Source organism: Macaca nemestrina, chromosome 20 (genome assembly GCF_043159975.1).
Source record: "Macaca nemestrina isolate mMacNem1 chromosome 20, mMacNem.hap1, whole genome shotgun sequence".
Lineage (NCBI taxonomy): Eukaryota > Metazoa > Chordata > Mammalia > Primates > Cercopithecidae > Macaca > Macaca nemestrina.
Window position 1 is genome coordinate 57,272,003 of NC_092144.1, and position 17,330 is coordinate 57,289,332.

Genomic DNA, 17,330 nt, shown 5'->3' on the forward strand with positions numbered 1-17,330 from the left:
GCTGCCCCCAGGCTTTTATTTTTCCCCGTTATTCCCATGTGGCTCAACGTCACCCAACTGTTGAGGTCCCTCATTAGATGTCAATTCATAGTGTCTGTCCAGTCTCCTATACTCACTACTGGGGTACCAGGAGTTCTCTGCCAACACTGCCTATGCCTTGTTAAATTATTCAGTCATTCCCGTGTTGATCCTGGCTCACCTCCCTGTCAACTCCATGAGGGCAGGACTGTTTCTTCCCTGCTTTATCCCCAGGGCCCCCACAAGACCTGATACAGGGCAGATGCCCAATGAGTGAATGAGAAATGTCAAAATCTCAATTGGACTAGAATGTTTCTTCAGTTAGAATCGCATGCAGAAAAGTGAACACAGGAGGCCTGGCTGCTCTCCTTGGAAGCCCTGCTTGCAAGGCTAGGCCTTGGCTGGTGTCTGGCAAGCTGGATTTTGGGAGGGCTCCCAGCATTCACTGTCTAGTAAGAGGGGCTCACTGCATCTAAACTCTTTTTTTTTTTTTTTTTTTTTTTTTTTGAGACGGAGTCTCGCTCTGTCACCCAGGCTGGAGTGCGGTGGCCGGATCTCAGCTCACTGCAAGCTCCGCCTCCCGGGTTCACGCCATTCTCCTGCCTCAGCCTCCCGAGTAGCTGGGACTACAGGCGCCCGCCACCTCGCCCGGCTAGTTTTTTGTATTTTTTAGTAGAGACGGGGTTTCACCGTGTTAGCCAGGATGGTCTCGATCTCCTGACCTCGTGATCCGCCCGTCTCGGCCTCCCAAAGTGCTGGGATTACAGGCGTGAGCCACCGCGCCCAGCCGAATAAACTGTTTCTACAACCAATGCAGTTTGTGCTGAATGCCTGCTTTGCCCCCCAGATCTGGAATTTTGGTCCATGCCAGGCAGAAGCTGCCTAGGTGAACGGCCCTAGTGAAAACCCTGGGCGTTGAGCAAGTCTTCTCACAAACAGAATGCCCCTCGTGCTGTCACAACTGGAGGAGGGCAGCATGGCCCCTGCGAGTCCACGGGGAGAGGATGTGCCTGCTTCCTCCAGGTGCCCTCATGTACTCGTTCCCGGGGCTGAGTTTGCCTGTGTCGCTTCACTGCAGTAACATCTTGGCTGTGAGTTCCCCAGCAAGTTGCTCTGGGTCATCTTGGGGACCCCAGCACAGATCCCTTAGTGGGTCCTAACACGGGGTCAGGATGAACTAGTCCTGCCCCTCTGCCCAGGAACAGCAGGGATGACAGAAATAGGACCCCCTGGTGGGGGTTGTGCGTTCGCAGTTTTCCCTTCTCCTAGCCATTAGCAGTGGTACCTGAACCCTGGAACCCCAAGATCCAACAAGAATGTGGCTTCATGGAGGAGGGGTGGAAAACGACATGGTGGAACCCCTCTGTCCTTCTGAGCCCTGCTACTCCAGGTGTGGTCAGCGTGTGAACCAGCAGAGCAGGGGTACCTGTGGAGGCAGAATTCACATTCTGCCCTTGGAGTGTGGGCAGCGCCACCTGAGATGAGCCTTGCTGGGAGGGCCCAGAGCCTTGCGTCAGCTCCCAGTACTGCTGCTTTCAGCACTGCTATGGGCTCACTTCCTCCTGGCCCAAGGGCCCTTCCTCAATTGTGTGTGCGGCCATGGGTTGCGCTGCATCTGCCACCCTGCATTTCCCTCCTCCTCTTCAGTCCTAACTGCCGCACATCCTGGGGCCACCACTGGCACCTCCTCACAGAGCCTCCTGAACGTCTGCCTCGTGAATAGAGCCCAGCTGGAGTCCTGGGCTCCCACACTTGTTCTTCACGGCCTGATCCCTGTGTGTGTGTGTGCGCGCACGCACACACATACGCACACACACTCACACTCCCCATGTGTCATCAGCATCTGCCCAAGGACCTAACCCTGCCTCCTCACCACCCCCACTGCCTGCCACAAACAAGGCACAGAGATTTATCGAGTGAACGACTAAGCAAGGAACACAAACCAATGCACTCTGCCATTCATTCCCTGGAATCCAGAGGCTGGGTCCAGCGCAGAGAAGAAAGGAGCTCAGGCCCTGCCTGACTGGTTGACTCCAACATGGAGTCAACTGCAGAGTCAACCCAAACTGCTCATCGGTCCTGCCAGCACAGACCCTGTGGCCCCTCTGTTCCTGGCCCCTCCACCAGCAAAGACACCAGCTGAGACAACTAGCACCCCACTAGGTGCCAAAGCCTCTCTAGCCAGGACAGACTCTCAGTGATCAGAGGAGTTTCCAAAAGTCAGTCACCTTCTGCAAGCAAGAAGTAACACTGTAGAGGTGCAGAGGCATGTGGGCTGAGCCCATCAGTCCATGTGAATAAGCACCAGGAAATGGAAACAACGCAAATGTCTTTCAACGGATGACTGGATAAACAAACATAGATCATCCACTTGGTGGGGCACTACGCAGCAACAAACGGTAATGAACTGCTACTTGCAACAACGGGTGAATCTCAAAGGCTTCATGCCAAGTGCAAGAAGCCAGACTCAACAAATGCACGCATGTGCACTGTGTACACTCACACTCTTAAAGCTTGTTTACCCCACAATTCTATTTATATGATTTGCTTGAAAAAGTAAAACCAAAGACAGACCCTGACCCACGGTTGCCAGGCACTGGAGATGTGGGGTGGCATTTACTATAAAAGACACAGCGGAGTTTCTGGGGTGACAGAATGGGTTTCCTAGATCCATCTTGTGGGGTGGTGACATGACTCAGTGTGTTTGTCAAAATTCATAGAACTAGGCCGGGCGCGGTGGCTTACGCCTGTAATCCCAGCACTCTGGGAGACAGAGATGGGTGGATTTTTTTTTTTTTTTTTTTTTTTTGAGACAGAGTCTCGCTCTGTCGCCCAGGCTGGAGTGCAGTGGCCGGATCTCAGCTCACTGCAAGCTCTGCCTCCCAGGTTTACGCCATTCTCCTGCCTCAGCCTCCCGAGTAGCTGGGACTACAGGCGCCCGCCACCTCGCCCGGCTAGTTTTTTGTATTTTTTAGTAGAGACGGGGTTTCACCGTGTTAGCCAAGATGGTCTCGATCTCCTGACCTCGTGATCCGCCCGTCTCGGCCTCCCAAAGTGCTGGGATTACAGGCTTGAGCCACCGCGCCCGGCTGAGATAGGTGGATTACGAGGTCAGGAGTTCAAGACCAGCCTGACCAAGATGGTGAAACCCCGTCTCTACCAAAAATACAAAAAAAAAAAAAAAAAAAATCAGCTGGCCGGGCGCAGTGGTTCAAGCCTGTAATCTCAGCACTTTGGGAGGCCAAGCTGGGCGGATCACGAGGTCAGGAGTTCAAGACCAATCTGACCAACATGGTGAAACCCCGTCTCTACTAAAAATACAAAAATGAGCCGGGAGTGGTGGTACACGCCTGTAATCCCAGTTACTCAGGAGGCCGAGGCAGGAGAATCGCTTGAACCTGGGAGGCAGAGTTTGCAGTGAGCCAAGATTGCGCCACTGCACTCCAGCTTGGGTAACAGAGTGAGACTCCATCTCAAAAAACAAACAAATAAATAAATAAATAAATAAATAAATAAATAAATAGCTGGACATGGTGGCGGGCCTCTGTAATCCCAGCTATTCAAGAGGCAGAGAATTGCTTGAACCTAGGAGGCGGAGGCTGGAGTGAGCCAACATTGCACCACTGCACTCCAGCCTGGACGACAGAGCGAGATTCCGTCTTTGAAAAAAAAAAAAACTCACAGAACTATGTATCAGGCGCAGTGGTTCATGCCTGTAATCCCAGCACTTTGGGAGGCCTAGGTGGGTGGATCACCTGAGGTCAGGAGTTTGAGACCATATGGCTAACATGGTGAAACCCCGTCTCTACTAAAAATACAAAAATTAGCTGGGAGTGGAGGCAGGCACCTGTAATCTCAGCTACTCAGGAGGTTGAGACAGGAGAATCACTTGAACCCAGTAGGCGGAGGCTGCAGTGAGCCGAGATCACACCATTGCACTCCAGCCTGGGCAACAAGAGTGAAACTCCATCTCAAAAAAAAAAAAAAAAATTGGTACCAAAGATGACATACAAAAACATATAATGCTAAGAGCTGGTTAAAGCACTCAGATAAATTTAGAAGGTATGGATTTTCAGCTAGGCATGGTGGTTCACATCTATAATCCCAGCACTGTGGGAGGCCAAGGCGGGGGGATCACCTGAGGTCGGGGGTTCAAGACCAGCCTGACAAACATGGAGAAACCCCATCCCTACTAAAAACACAAAAAATGAGCCAGGAGCAGTGGCACATGCCTGTAATCCCAGCTACTCGGGAGGCTGACGCAGGAGAATAGCTTGAACCTGGGAGGCAGAGGTTGTGGTGAGCCAAGATCGCACCACTCCTCCAGCCCGGGCAACAAGAACAAAACTCCATCTCAAAAAAAAAAAAAAAAGGGAGGGGGGAGGGATTACATTGGGAGTTATACCTGATGTAAATGACGAGTTGATGGGTGCAGCACACCAACATGGCACAAGTATACATATGTAACAAACCTGCACGTTATACACATGTACCCTACAACTTAAAGTATAATAATAATAAATAAATTAAAAAAAAAAAAAAAAAAAAAAAAGAAGGCATGGATTTTCAGGAAGGGGTCTGTGTGCATACTCCCAAGCAGAAACCTACAACCCTCTAAGCTTTGCAAACATCAAGTTTTGCTTTCAGAAAACATGGCTCTCTACAGAATTTACTTTTAACAGATTCAAGTACCATTATATTTTCTCTCTGCTGGCTTCATAGGTGCCTTCCATGAAACCAAGGGAGATCAAATATAATCCCAATGCCAATTAAAAAATATTTTTTTCCAGCCATTGAAACTACACACAAAAAGCTCCTATAAAGTATCTCTATTTTTTCCATTATTTATTATTATTTCCTAAAAGTATGTTTGGAGCTAAATGAGACACAGTGTTAAATAATTTTGTGAGGTGGGTGGATTATTTGAGGTCAGGAGTTTGAAACCATCCTGGCCAACATGGTGAAACCCCATCTCTACTAAAAATACAAAAATTAGCCAGGTGTTGTGGGGCACATCTGTAATCCCAGCACTTTGGGAGGCCAAGGCAGGTGGATCACTTGTCAAGGCAGGTGGATCAGGAGTTCAAGACCAGCCTGGCCAACATGGTAAAACCCTGTCTCTACTAAAAATACAAAATTCAGCTGGGCATGGTGGCAGGTGCCTGTAATCCCAGCTACTCAGGAGGCTAAGACAAGAAATCACTTGAACCTGGGAGGCAGAGGTTGCAGTGAGCCGAGATGGTGCCACTGCACTTCAGCCTGGGCAAAAGAGTGAAACTCCGTCTCAAAAATAAACAAACAAAAATTAGCCGGGCGTGGTGGCGGGTGCCTGTAATCTCAGCTACTGCGGAAGCTGAGGCAGGAGAATCGCTTGAACCCGGGAGGTGGAGGTTGCGGTGAGCCAAGATCGCGCCACTGCAATCTACCCTGGGCAACAGAGCGAGACGCCATTTCATTTCTTCTTTTTTTTTTTTTTCTGAGACGGAGTCTCGCTCTTGTTGCCCAGGCTGGAGTGCAATGGCGCAATCTTGGCTCACCGTAACCTCCGCCTCCCAGGTTCAAGTGATTATCTTGCCTCAGCTTCTCTAGTAGCTGGGATTACAGGCATGCACCACTTTGCCTGGCTAATTTTGTATTTTTAGTAGAGACAAGGTTTCTCCATGTTGGTCAGGCTGGTCTTGAATTCCCAACCTCAGGTGATCCGCCCGTCTCGGCCTCCCGGCGGGGGCAGGGTTACAGGAGTGAGCCACAGCACCTGGCCGAGACTCCAGTTCAAAAAAAAAAATTAATTTCACCTGTTTCTTTTTACTTTTACTTTTACTGGAAAATTTTAAATGAACGAAGTGGTTCTGTGGTGCTCCTATGGGTAGCACTGGCCTAGAGCACAAACTTGGAGCCTCCAGCAGGGGGCAGTCCTCAGTCAGAGAAGGGTAAGTCCTCCCAAGGAGACATGAGGCCTCCCTGAATGGCCAGTTTCCCGTCATCAAACAGCTCAGACTCCAGGAATGTACAGATTACAAAACCCTGGGGCAGGCTGGGCGCCGTGGCCCACACTTGCAATGCCATCGCTTTGGGAAGCCAAAGCGGGCATATCACAAGGTCAGTAGTTCGAGACCAGCCTGGCCAACATGGTGAAACGCTGTCTCTACTGAAAATAGCTTGGTGCAGTGGCGTGCGCCTGTAGTCCCAGCTACTCGGGAGGCGGAGCTTGCAGTGAGCTGAGATTGTGCCACTGCACTCCAGCCTGGGCGACAGAGACTCCGTCTCAAAACAAAACAAAAAAACCCTAGGGCAGCAGGCTCCCCAGAGGGACTGACCTTTTCCTACAGGTGCCCTGCCAATGAGGAATGGATGTTCTCCTACGTCTGCTTGCATGGGGCTTCCCCTGCACCCCTCACATGGGTACCCCTGCCACCAGTTAACAAGACAGTCACTGACACACGGACTCTGGAAGCTGGCAGATGTGCTGATGCCTTGATCCTTTCCATTCTCAAAAAAATACCTAATCTCCTAGAACCTCCTGTGAACTAGAGGGCAGGAAAGCTTCACTTGAAAGGATACCCGTTCCCGTAGCCACTCACTCCCCAGATGAAACTCAGGACTGATATTTGGGCATTTAACCCTAACCCAAAATCCTCAGCCTAGCTCCTCAGAGAGGACAACTGATGCCAGGATGAGTTTCAAATGTCACCTGGCTAAGTGGAGAAGCCATGACACCTCCCCCAAGGGAGTCTTCCCCTTTAGAGACCCCCAAATTCCCTCTACTTTCTCTAATGCATAATGGGGACCCTGAGAGTTGCAAGAAAACGTTTAACTTTTCCACCAAAATACAATCTTTGTCTCTTCTCTGTATATCTTTGGTTTTTTGTGGGTTTTCTTTGAGGTGGAGTCTTGCTCTGGAGTGCAGTGGCTCACTGCAGCCTCAATCTCCTGGATTCAACAGATCTTCCTGCCTCAGCCTCTCGAGTAGCTGGGACCACAGGCATGTGCCACAACACCTGGCTAATTTTTTTTATTTTTTTTTTGGAGACACAGTCTCACTCTGTTGCACAGGCTGGATGGAATGCAGGGGTGTGATCTCGGCTCACTGCAACCTCTGCCTCCTGAGTACCTAGGACTACAAGCATGTGCCACTACACCTGGCTAATTTCTATATTTTTAGTAGTGATGGGGTTTGCCATGTTGGCCAGGTTGGTCTTGAGAACCTGGCCTCAGGTGATCTGCCCGCCTCAGCCTCCCAAAGTGCTGGGATAACAAGCGTGAGCCACCACACCCAGTTAAGTTTTTCATCCTTTTTTTTTTTTTTTTTTTTTTTTAGAGACGGGGTTTTGCCATGTTGCCCTTAGCTCAAGTGATCTATCTGCCTGCCTTGGCCTCCCAAAGTGCTGGGGTTACAGGCACGAGCCACTGCACCCAGCCCAACCAATTTTTTTTTTCTTTTTTTAAGTAGAAACAACATCTCACTACATGCCTAGGCTGGTCTCAAACTCCTGAGCTCAAGTAATCCTCCCACCTCAGCCTCCCAAAGTGCTGGGGTTACAGGTAATTCGTGTATCCCTGTGTATCGTGGGCTGTCTCTAATTGACACCTAGAGATTAGGATTCATGCTTGGAGGCACATCAGGCAGTATTCCCTTCATTTGGCCATGCCCCCAGGAAACAGCAAAAACCTGTCCTGGCTTAAGACAAGATACTTGTGACCACCTCAACTCCCTGCAGAAGAGGACACAGTGCCCATGTCCTCCTTAGAATGGCCCAACTCCAAATCAACCCAACTGGGCACTGCAGAGGCTGGACAGGCAGGCTATAGCACTGAGACAATGGACTGCACATGTCCCAGTTCCTGTGAGCCGTGCACCCCGTCAGCCCCTGGACATTACCTTATCCAAAAGCTCCCTCGTCTCTTCCGTCAGAGGGTCGTGGGAAAACATGCAGTCGTCACCATTGATGCAGTTCCCAGTGGTGTGGTACAGCTTACACGGGAAATCACGTTCATGGCAAATTAAGGTAAATGCTTCATCTCACAGAACACACCCCCACCCAGACCCAAGGCAGAATCCAACTCCCTTTGCTTTGGAGATGAGAAATCTGCCCAGAGAGGTGAGGCGACGTGCTCAGGGCTGCTCCGTGGGTTGGCAGGAGATCCATGGAGAGACCCCGGCACTCCAGACTGCAGGGCACTTCCCGCCCCACCACACTGGCTGGGGGCTGCTTCCTCAGATGATCAACCAGACTAGGGAAGTTAAACGACTCGTCCAAGGTATAAAACGACCTGGAAGAATCTCAGCCAATGGTATGGGCCAGTCTTGAGAGCCTATATAAACAGAACATACACCATGTGCATCTCAAAGTTTACTCCCTGGAAGGATGGGAAAGGCAGACCCCTCTGAGTGTGGACTGAGGGTTAAATGAGACAGAGATTCACAGAAAGCTCTTGGCACAGAAAGAGAAAGCACAGTGAAGGAAGGTCAGCTGTTACTAATGTCAAGGAGCAGAGAAGTTCTGCACCCTCATTCAGACAAGATGCTGGCACTAAAGGATATCATGCATATAGGGGCAGTTCTCGGCTCTGGCGCAAAATCCAGTGATGTAAAACTTGCACAATTCTCGCTTCTTTGGGAGTTCGATGTCATGGCTAAAATTACAGTGGTCTCCCTAGAAGAGAAGCAATGAAAACGTAAGGTAATTGTGTGGGAAGCTCTTGCTTACTTCTCTCTGCAAAGGGAAGAAATACTCTGTCACTGCTGGTGCATGGAGGGGCCAATGACAGAAACGAATCCCCCTTAGGAAAGGATGACAGGTCTAGGAAGGGCAGATCCCAAAGACTGTTGCCCAACCTTTCTTACTTGGAGACAGGGTCACACTCTGTTGCCCAGGCTGGAATTCAGTGGCACAATCATGGCTCACTGCAGCCTCGACATGTGGGCTCAGGTGATTCTCTCACAGCCAGGACTACAGGCCCACACCACCAAGCTCGGCTAATTTTTTTGTATTTTTTTGTAGAGACAGGGTCTCACTATGTTGCCCAGGCTAGTCTCACACTCCTGGGTTCAAGTGATCCTCCCACTTTGGCCTCCCAAAGTGCTGGGATATATAGCCATCAGCCACCAAGCCTGGGTACTTCCTGAATTTAAAGAAAAGCCGGCCAGGCGCAGTGGCTCACGCCTGTAATCCCAGCACTTTGGGAGGCCGAGGCGGGCAGATCACGAGGTCAGGAGATCGAGACCATCCTGGATAACACGGTGAGACCCCGTCTCTACTAAAAATACAAAAAATTAGTCCAAAAAATTTAACAAAAAATTAGCCCAAAAAATTAGTCCAAAAAAAAAAATTAGTCCAAACAAAAAATTAGTCCAAAAAAAAAAAAAAAATACAAAAAATTAGCTGGGGTTGGTGGTGGGCGCCTGTAGTCCCAGCTACTCGAGAGGCTGAGGCAGGAGAATGGCATGAACCCAAGAGGCAGAGCTTGCCGTGAGCCGAGATTGTGCCACTGCACTCCAGTCTGGGTGACAGAGTGAAACTCCTTCCGTCTCAAAAACAAAAAAACAGAAGTAAAGCCTTTTGTCCGTTTTCCGTTTTTTTTCCTCCCAGCCCTTGGATGTGATGCCAGGAGGCACAGCAGGCATTGCCTCAGGTATTGTGTAACCATGAGGACAAAAGCCATGTTTTTTGTTTTTTTTTGTGAGACGGAGTCTCGCTCTGTCGCCCATGCTGGTGTGCAGTGGTACGATCTTGGCTCACTGTAAGCTCCCCACCTCCCGGGTTCACGCCATTCTCCTGCCTCAGCTTCCCGAGTAGCTGGGACTATAGGCGCCCGCCACTATGCCTGGCTAATTTTTTGGATTTTTAGTAGAGACGGTGTTTCACCGTGTTAGCCTGGATGGTCTCAATCTCCTGACCTCATGATCTGCCTGCCTTGGCCTCCCAAAGTGCTGGGATTACAGGCGTGAGCCACCACACCCGGCCAAAAAAGCCACATGTTTAAAGATGGCAGAATAGTAAGCAGGAATGAGCATAGGTCCCCCAGGGTGACCCCGACCACTGCGCTGCCAGGTATTGCTTACCCAGCTCCAGACTCCTGGTTCTGAGAGACAAATGTCTATGTGTTGAAGCCAATGGAGTTTAGTTTTCCTTTATTTCCAGTTGAACACAATCTCAACAACACAGTATCTAGGTGAAATCCAGAATTGTGTTCTCCATTCCGCATCATTTAGTCCTCAGGAATCACTCACCATAACTGAACTGAAGACAGAAGCTGATCTGTCCCCCTAACTCTTAGGAATGCCTATTTGTCTCATCTTTTTATTTTTTATTTTTACTTTTTTTTTTTTTTTTTTTGAGACGGAGTCTCGCGCTGTGTCACCCAGGCTGGAGTGCAGTGGCGCGATCTCGGCTCACTGCAAGCTCCGCCTCCCAGGTTCACGCCATTCTCCTGCCTCAGCCTCCGAGTAGCTGGGACTACAGGCGCCCGCCACCACGCCCGGCTAGTTTTTTGTATTTTTAGTGGAGACGGGGTTTCACCATGTTAGCCAGGATGGTCTTGATCTCCTGACCTCGTGATCCACCCGCCTCGGCCTCCCAAAGTGCTGGGATTACAGGCTTGAGCCACCGCGCCCGGCCTATTTTTACTTTTTGAGACAGAGTCTAGCTCTATCACTCAGGCTGGAATGAATGCAGTGGCACGATCTCGGCTCACTGCAACCTCCACCACCCGGGTTCAAGCGATTCTCCTGCCTCAGCCTCCCAAGTAGCTGGGAATAGCCTGTAATAGGCGCCCACCACAAAGCCCAGCTAATCTTTGTATTTTTAGTAGAGTAGGGGTTTCACTGTGTTGGCCAGGATGGACTCAAATTCATGACCTCGTGATCCGCCCGCCTTGGCCTCCCAAAGTGCTGGGATTACAGGCGTGAGCCACCATGCCCGGCGAATTTTTGCATTTTTAGTAGAGATGGGGTTTCACCACGTTGGTCAGGCTGGTCTCAAACTGCTGACCTCAGGTGATCCACATGCCTTGGCTTCCCAAAGGGCAGGGATTACAGGTGTGAGTCACCACACCTGCCCTTTTTTTTTTTTTTTGATACAGGGTCTCACTCTGCCACCCAGGCTAGAGTGCAGCAGTGCAACCCCAGGTTATTGCAGCCTTGATCTCCCAGGCTCAAGTGATCCTCCCACCTCAGCCTCCTTAGAGGCTGGGACTATAGGCAGACGCCATCGCAATGGGTTTTAATTTTTTTTTTTTTTTTTTTTGCTTACGAGATGGGGTCTATGTTGCCCAGAGTGTATCATTTGTTTTTGCTTATATGTATTTCAAGTTTCTTAACAGAATATAAGCTGTAACTAAGAAATACTGGCGAGGCGCAGTAGCTCACACTTGTAATCCCAGCACTTTGGGAGGCTAGAATCAGGAGTTTGGGACCAGCCTGGCCAACATGGCGAAACCCCATCTCTACTAAAAATATGAAAATTAACCAGGTGTGGTGGCGTGCGCCTATAGTCCCAGCTACTCGGGAGGCTGAGGCATGAGAATTGCTTGATCCCAGGAGGCAGAGGTTGCAGTGAGCCGAGATTGTGCCACTGCACTCCAGCCTGGTTGACAGTGAGACTTGGTCTCAAAGGAAAAACAAACTATTTTATACATAACATTATTTGTTTAAAGCATCTGTTTCTTCCCAAGACAGATGCAGGGGTGCAGTATGCCCTGAGCACACATCTGCTAGTGTCTGTTGCTGCCTGGGATACTGGGGTAAGAAGTTGCCGGCTGAACTAACGCTGGGTTATTACACTTGTTTCCTTCGGTGGAAAGAACTCTGTGGTCATTGGTCCATCTTCTGACATTGACCTTTGCTATGAAGTCCACGGTTAACCTCATCCTCCCCTCCTCTTCTATCTGGATGCTTTAATCATTCCCCATGCAACCCTGAAGCTCAGTAACTTCACCAGGATATGGTGCTTCTCTGCATTCACATCAACCTTCATAATTACAATTCAGGCTTTATGGACCGGTTGAAAATTTTGGCCAAAAAATTCCCCTAAAACCCAAAATCCTCATCTTGTTGTGGGTCCTCCTCACTCTGAAAGTCAACCTGAGTCTTTCAGGCCCCCCAGGCAGCTCTCAGTACCGGCAAGTGTCCACAAGGACAAAGACCACACAGTCACTCCCACCCAGCGTGACCACAGCTCCAGAACATTCTGGAAGCCGTGTGTCCTCTGGGGGCTGCTGGCCTCCTAGAGGTGCCTGGGAGTTTTCAGTGCTCCTTACCCAGGTGCAGCGCCCTTCCACGAAGTACTTGCAGATGACTTTGCCTTTCTTGTCCGACTGCTGGTGGGGCTTGTCGTGGTCACGACTCCGGTAGCTTCCACCACCACCGTCCTGCAATAGACAGGGTGTGGATGTAAAGGGGGATGAAAGAGAAGGGTGGAGATGGGATTGGGGTTAATAAGCAGCACGGGAGAAGGGGATGAGGACTCCCTTAAGAGCTCACAAGAGCACCAAAGGGCAGGCTGCACCTAACTCTGAGACTGCGTGCACATTTAAGCCCCATGGTGCAGGGTGCTGCTGGTGCCTGGTGAGGAAAAGCTCTAGCCCTTGGAGTTGTTAGTCACTTACACCTGAAGTTCCACACACCTGTGGAGGAACACATCCACCACACCTAGAGGCAGTGGCATGGGCCTCCCTGCAAAACCTTCCAAGACTAACTGGATAGTTCACCTAGAACCTTCTGAACCTCAGAGACGTGTTAGGTATGGCTGCAGGTGCTGCTAATGACATGGTTTTAAACACGGGGTCTCAGCAGCAGTACATCTATCTCCTCAGGATATCGCTGGTTATGCTGGTCAACGCTGGCCACCCCTCTGGGGGGTGGCTGATGACAGCAAAGGGGACAGGATCAGCTTACAGAACGACTCATTAAAGGGAAAAAAGGCTAAGAAGGGATCTTGGCCCAAACATCAGATCAGAGTGGAGTCAACTCACGCCCATGTCCTCATCATAGAAGTCTTCGTCATCGTTCATTCCGCCCTTGTTCATCCCTCCTCGGCTGCCACCTCGGCCTCGGCCCCGGCCCATCCCTTTCCCTCGGCCTCGGGAGCCCCTGCCACGGCCTCGACTTAGCCCTGCGGAGGGGAGACAGTGTTAAAACCTGCCGACCACCCCCTCCCCACCCCTGGGACTAGATTCCAGCAGCTGCTGGAATCCCTGCCCCACCCAGCGTGTCCCCTCCAGGCCCTGCCTACCTCGGCCTCGGCCGTCCTTGGACCGGCGGTACTGGTTCAGCTCCTTGGAGTACTCGTCATAGTCGTCGTCTCCCATTGGCTCCTCACTCTCTCCATACTGGAATCCGCAGAGGAGAGAGCAGGAGAACGTCAGGTAGGGAACAATGAACACTGTCCCCACCTACACACTGCCCCTTTCTGAAGGATGGTGACCATCCAGGGGACTCATACCATAACCCGTCTCCACAGAGCCTGACGACAGACAGGTGGTCCCAATCTTTCCCACTGCAGTCTTCACTCTGAAAACCCAACCCAATAGGCAAACCCAGCATGGCGCCTCCCTACATACACATCGCTGTGGGGCTCCAAAAGGGCAAGTGGGCAGCGGGCCGTGGACTGGCGTGGAAGGTCTGTGGGTACGACCAGGATAGCAGGTGCAGTGCGCCTGCCGCTCCTTCTCCCGGGTGGGGGCAGGGATGAAGGACCACGTGCCTGGCTGGAAATGTCTCTAGAGGACTTTCAGGAAACTTCTCTCTAGTGACAGGATGTTTTTCACAGCACATCCTGTGATACCTCTTCTTTTTTTTTTTTTTGAGACAGAGTCTCGCTCTGTCGTCCAGGATGGAGTGCAGTGGCGCGATCTTGGCTCACTGCAACCCCGCCTCCTGGGTTTAAGTGATTCTCCTGCCTCAGCCTCCTGAATGAATAGCTGGAACTACAGGCACGTGCTAACACACCTGGCTAATTTTTTATATTTTCAGCAGAGACAGGGTTTCACTGTGTCCGCCAGGATAGTCTCCATCTCCTGACTTCATGATCCATCCACCTCAGCCTCCCAAAGCACTGGGATTACAGGCGTGAGCCACCACGCCTGGCTGATACCTTTTCTACTTTAAACCACATGAAGGTTTTATCTATTCCAAAATGATAAATGAACATTTTTAAACACATACATCTGCCCTGTGAGGCTTCCTTTCCTTCAGAAGGGTCATATGTCTTCCTACCTTAGCCTCACAGCCTCTATGAGCAGTGCTCACGCCCCGGAAAGCCCACCAGCCTCACCCCGACGTCCCCAGGGCCAGAGGAAACCTTACGTCCATCTCTTCCTCGTAGAAATCCTCTTCATCCTCCGGGTGGTCTCCTCCCATAGAGCCTCTGCCCCTGCCTCGGCTGCCCCTGCCCATGCCACGGCCTCGCGATCCTCCACGGCCTCCTCGGCCCCTGTAGCCCCGGCCCCGGCCTCGGCTGCCTGCATGGAGATTCAGACAGTGAGCCTTCAGCGGGAGCAGATGCCACCGGCAAGAAAGAAGACAACCCACTTTCTGCTCCTGAAGTCAATCACTTCAGCCTCCTCCTCCTCCTCCAAGAAGCCTTCCTAGATGCCCCAGGTAGGCTAGTGGACCCTCTGGTTCTCTCAGTGGGGGTCCCTCAGCACACTGGACACACAGCTACTGCAGTACTCACTCCCCTTCCTCACAGGGACTTGTCCACTTAGAGCTGCACTGTCCAATATGGCAAACACCAGCCCACAGGCTAATGAGCAACTAACACGTCTGCCCCAAACTATAAGATGCTAGCCTTGAAGTCTGACAAGACTAGCTAGCCCTGTAGTTTGAACTTGTGATTTAGACAAGAGTCCAAAACACACTCTGGACTTCAAAGACTTAGCTAAAAAAAAAAAAAGGCTGGGTGTGGTGGCTAACGCCTGTAATCCCAACACTTTGGGAGGCTGAGGTGGGCAGATCACCTGAAGTCAGGAGTTTGAGACCAGCCTGGCCAGCATGGTGAAACCTTGTTTCTACTAAAAATAGAAAAATTAGCCAGGTGTGGCGGCGCGCACCTGTAGTCCCAGTTACTCGGGAGGCTGAGGTGGGAGAATTGCTTGAATCCAGGAGGCAAAGGCTGCAGTGAGCTGAGACTGTGCCACTGCACTCCAGTTTGAGCAACAGAATGAGATCACATCTCTCTCTCTCTCTCACACACACACACACACAAATGAGAAAGAATATAAAATATCGCATTTGTCTCATTTGATTACATGTTGAAATAAGATTTTAAACATATTAGGTTGAAAATAGAATATCAAAATTAATTTAATTGGTTTCACTTTTTCCTTCACTTAAAAGAAAAAAAGAAAAGAATGGCCAGGTGCAGTGGCTCAATCCTATAATCTCAGCACTTTGGGAGGCCCAGTTGGGCAGATCACTTGAGAACAGGAGTTCAAGACAAGCTTGACCAACACAGCGAAACCCCATCTCCACTAAAAATATAAAAACTTAAGTCCAGTCACAGTAGCTCACAACTGTAATCCCAGTACTTTGGGAGGCCAAGGCGGGCGGATTGCCTGAGCTCAGGAGTTCAAGACCAGATTGGGCAACATAGTGAAACCCCATCTCTACTAAAAATAAAAAAGCCAGGCATGGTGATACGGGCCTGTAATCCCAGCTACTAGGGAGGCTGAGGCACGAGAATTGCTTGAACCTGGGAGGCGGAGGTTGCAGCAAGCCAACATGGTGCCACTGTACTCCAGCATGAGTGACAGAGTGAGACTCTGTCTCAAAAATAAATAGATAGGCCGGGCACAGTGGCTCATGCCTGTAATCCCAGCACTTTGTGAGGCAGAGGTGGGCAGATCACCAGGTCAGAAGATCAAGACCATTCTGGCTAACATGGTGAAACCCTGTCTCTACTAAAAATACAAAAAATTAGCTGGGCATGGTGGCAGGCGCCTGTAGTCCTAGCTACTTGGGAGGCTAAGGCAGGAGAATGGCATGAACCCGGGAGGCAGAGCTTGCGGTGAGTCGAGATCGTGCCACTGTACTCCAGCCTGGGCGACAGAGCAAGACTCCATCTCAAAAAAATAAAATAAAATAAAATAAATAAATAAGATGGGTGTGGTTGTACATGCCTGTAATCCCAGCTACTTGCAGGAGTGAGGCACAAAAATTGCTTGAACCTGGAAGGCAGAGGGTAGAGGTTGCAGTAAGCCTAAATCGTGCCACTGCACTCCAGAATGGGTGACAGAGCAAGACTCTGTCTCCCAATAAACAAAAAAGAGTGATGGGGTCTCATTGTGTTGCCCAGGCTGGCCTCCAACTCCAGGGCTCAAGTGATTCTCCCGCCTCCACCTCTCAAGTAGCTGGGACTATCCAGTGTCCTTTTCACTTTTTAAATGTGGCTACCAGAAAATGTAAGTGATATGGTGGCTTCCAATCTAATTCTACTGGACAGCACCGGTCTAGGACCTCCGAAAAGCATAGGGGCTGCCCCAGGGAGGTGTCCAAGAAAGACTGCTAGAAGAACGAATGAGCCGGGTGAGGTGGCTCATGCTTGTAATCCCAGCACTTTGGGAGGCCGAGGCGGGCGGATTACAAGGTCAGGAGATTGAGAACAGCCTGACCAACATGGTGAAACTCCGTCTCTACTAAAAATACAAAAATTAGCTGGGCGTAGTGGCATGCGCCTGTAATCCCAGCTACTCAGGAGGCTGAGGCAGGAGAACTGCTTGAACCCGGCAAGTGGAGGTTGCAGGGAGCCAAGATCGCACCACTGCACTCCAGCCTGGTGACAGAGCGAGACTCAGTCTCAAAAAAAAAAAAAAAAAAAAAAGAGAGAATGAATGAACAGCTACTCAACAAGCTGGGCCTCAGGCAGGGCTCACAATCTGAGAACCCCTGTGCTGGAAGATTCCAGAAGCCACTCTCAGGCTGGGCAGTCTTTCTGGCAGGAGACAGTTCGATGGTTCTTTTTTGTTGCTGTTGTTGGACAGGCTGGTCTCGAACTCCTGACCATAGGTGATCCGCCTGCCTCGGCCTCCCAAATTGCTGGGATTACAGGCATGAGCCACTGTGCCGGCAGAGATGGTTCTAAGAGGCCAGTCAGGGCTACTGTGTCTCTGGTGCTCAAGCTTCCTCCACCTTCCTCCCAAAGGACACAGGTCCAAGGTTCAGAGGTGGGGCAGAGGCAAGGACTGCAGTCACACCTTGTCAGGTGATGGGGCTGGGAGAATGAGGGAGCACTGCTGCGGGGTGGGGCAGCCAGCTGTCAGTGACCCTAGCCCAGGTGAGAGAGAAGCTATGCCCTTCACCCCCGAGAGCCGAC

At 50.7% G+C, this 17,330-nt stretch overlaps 1 protein-coding gene across 7 annotated transcripts in view; it reads right to left on the reverse strand.

The window, feature by feature from the left end:
• LOC105478597 (zinc finger CCCH-type containing 4) overlaps nt 1–17,330 on the reverse strand; it is a 52,819-nt gene that overhangs the window by 9,898 nt on the left and 25,591 nt on the right. For all 7 annotated transcript variants that reach the window (XM_011736063.3, XM_071087242.1, XM_011736065.3 and 4 more), the window contains 6 exons: nt 14,324–14,478; nt 13,251–13,347; nt 12,991–13,130; nt 12,277–12,387; nt 8,561–8,672; nt 7,898–8,007 (listed from right to left, as the gene is read on the reverse strand). In XM_011736063.3, the coding sequence (XP_011734365.2) occupies nt 7,898–8,007; nt 8,561–8,672; nt 12,277–12,387; nt 12,991–13,130; nt 13,251–13,347; nt 14,324–14,478 (725 nt within the window). The remainder of the gene's footprint in view (nt 1–7,897; nt 8,008–8,560; nt 8,673–12,276; nt 12,388–12,990; nt 13,131–13,250; nt 13,348–14,323; nt 14,479–17,330) is intronic.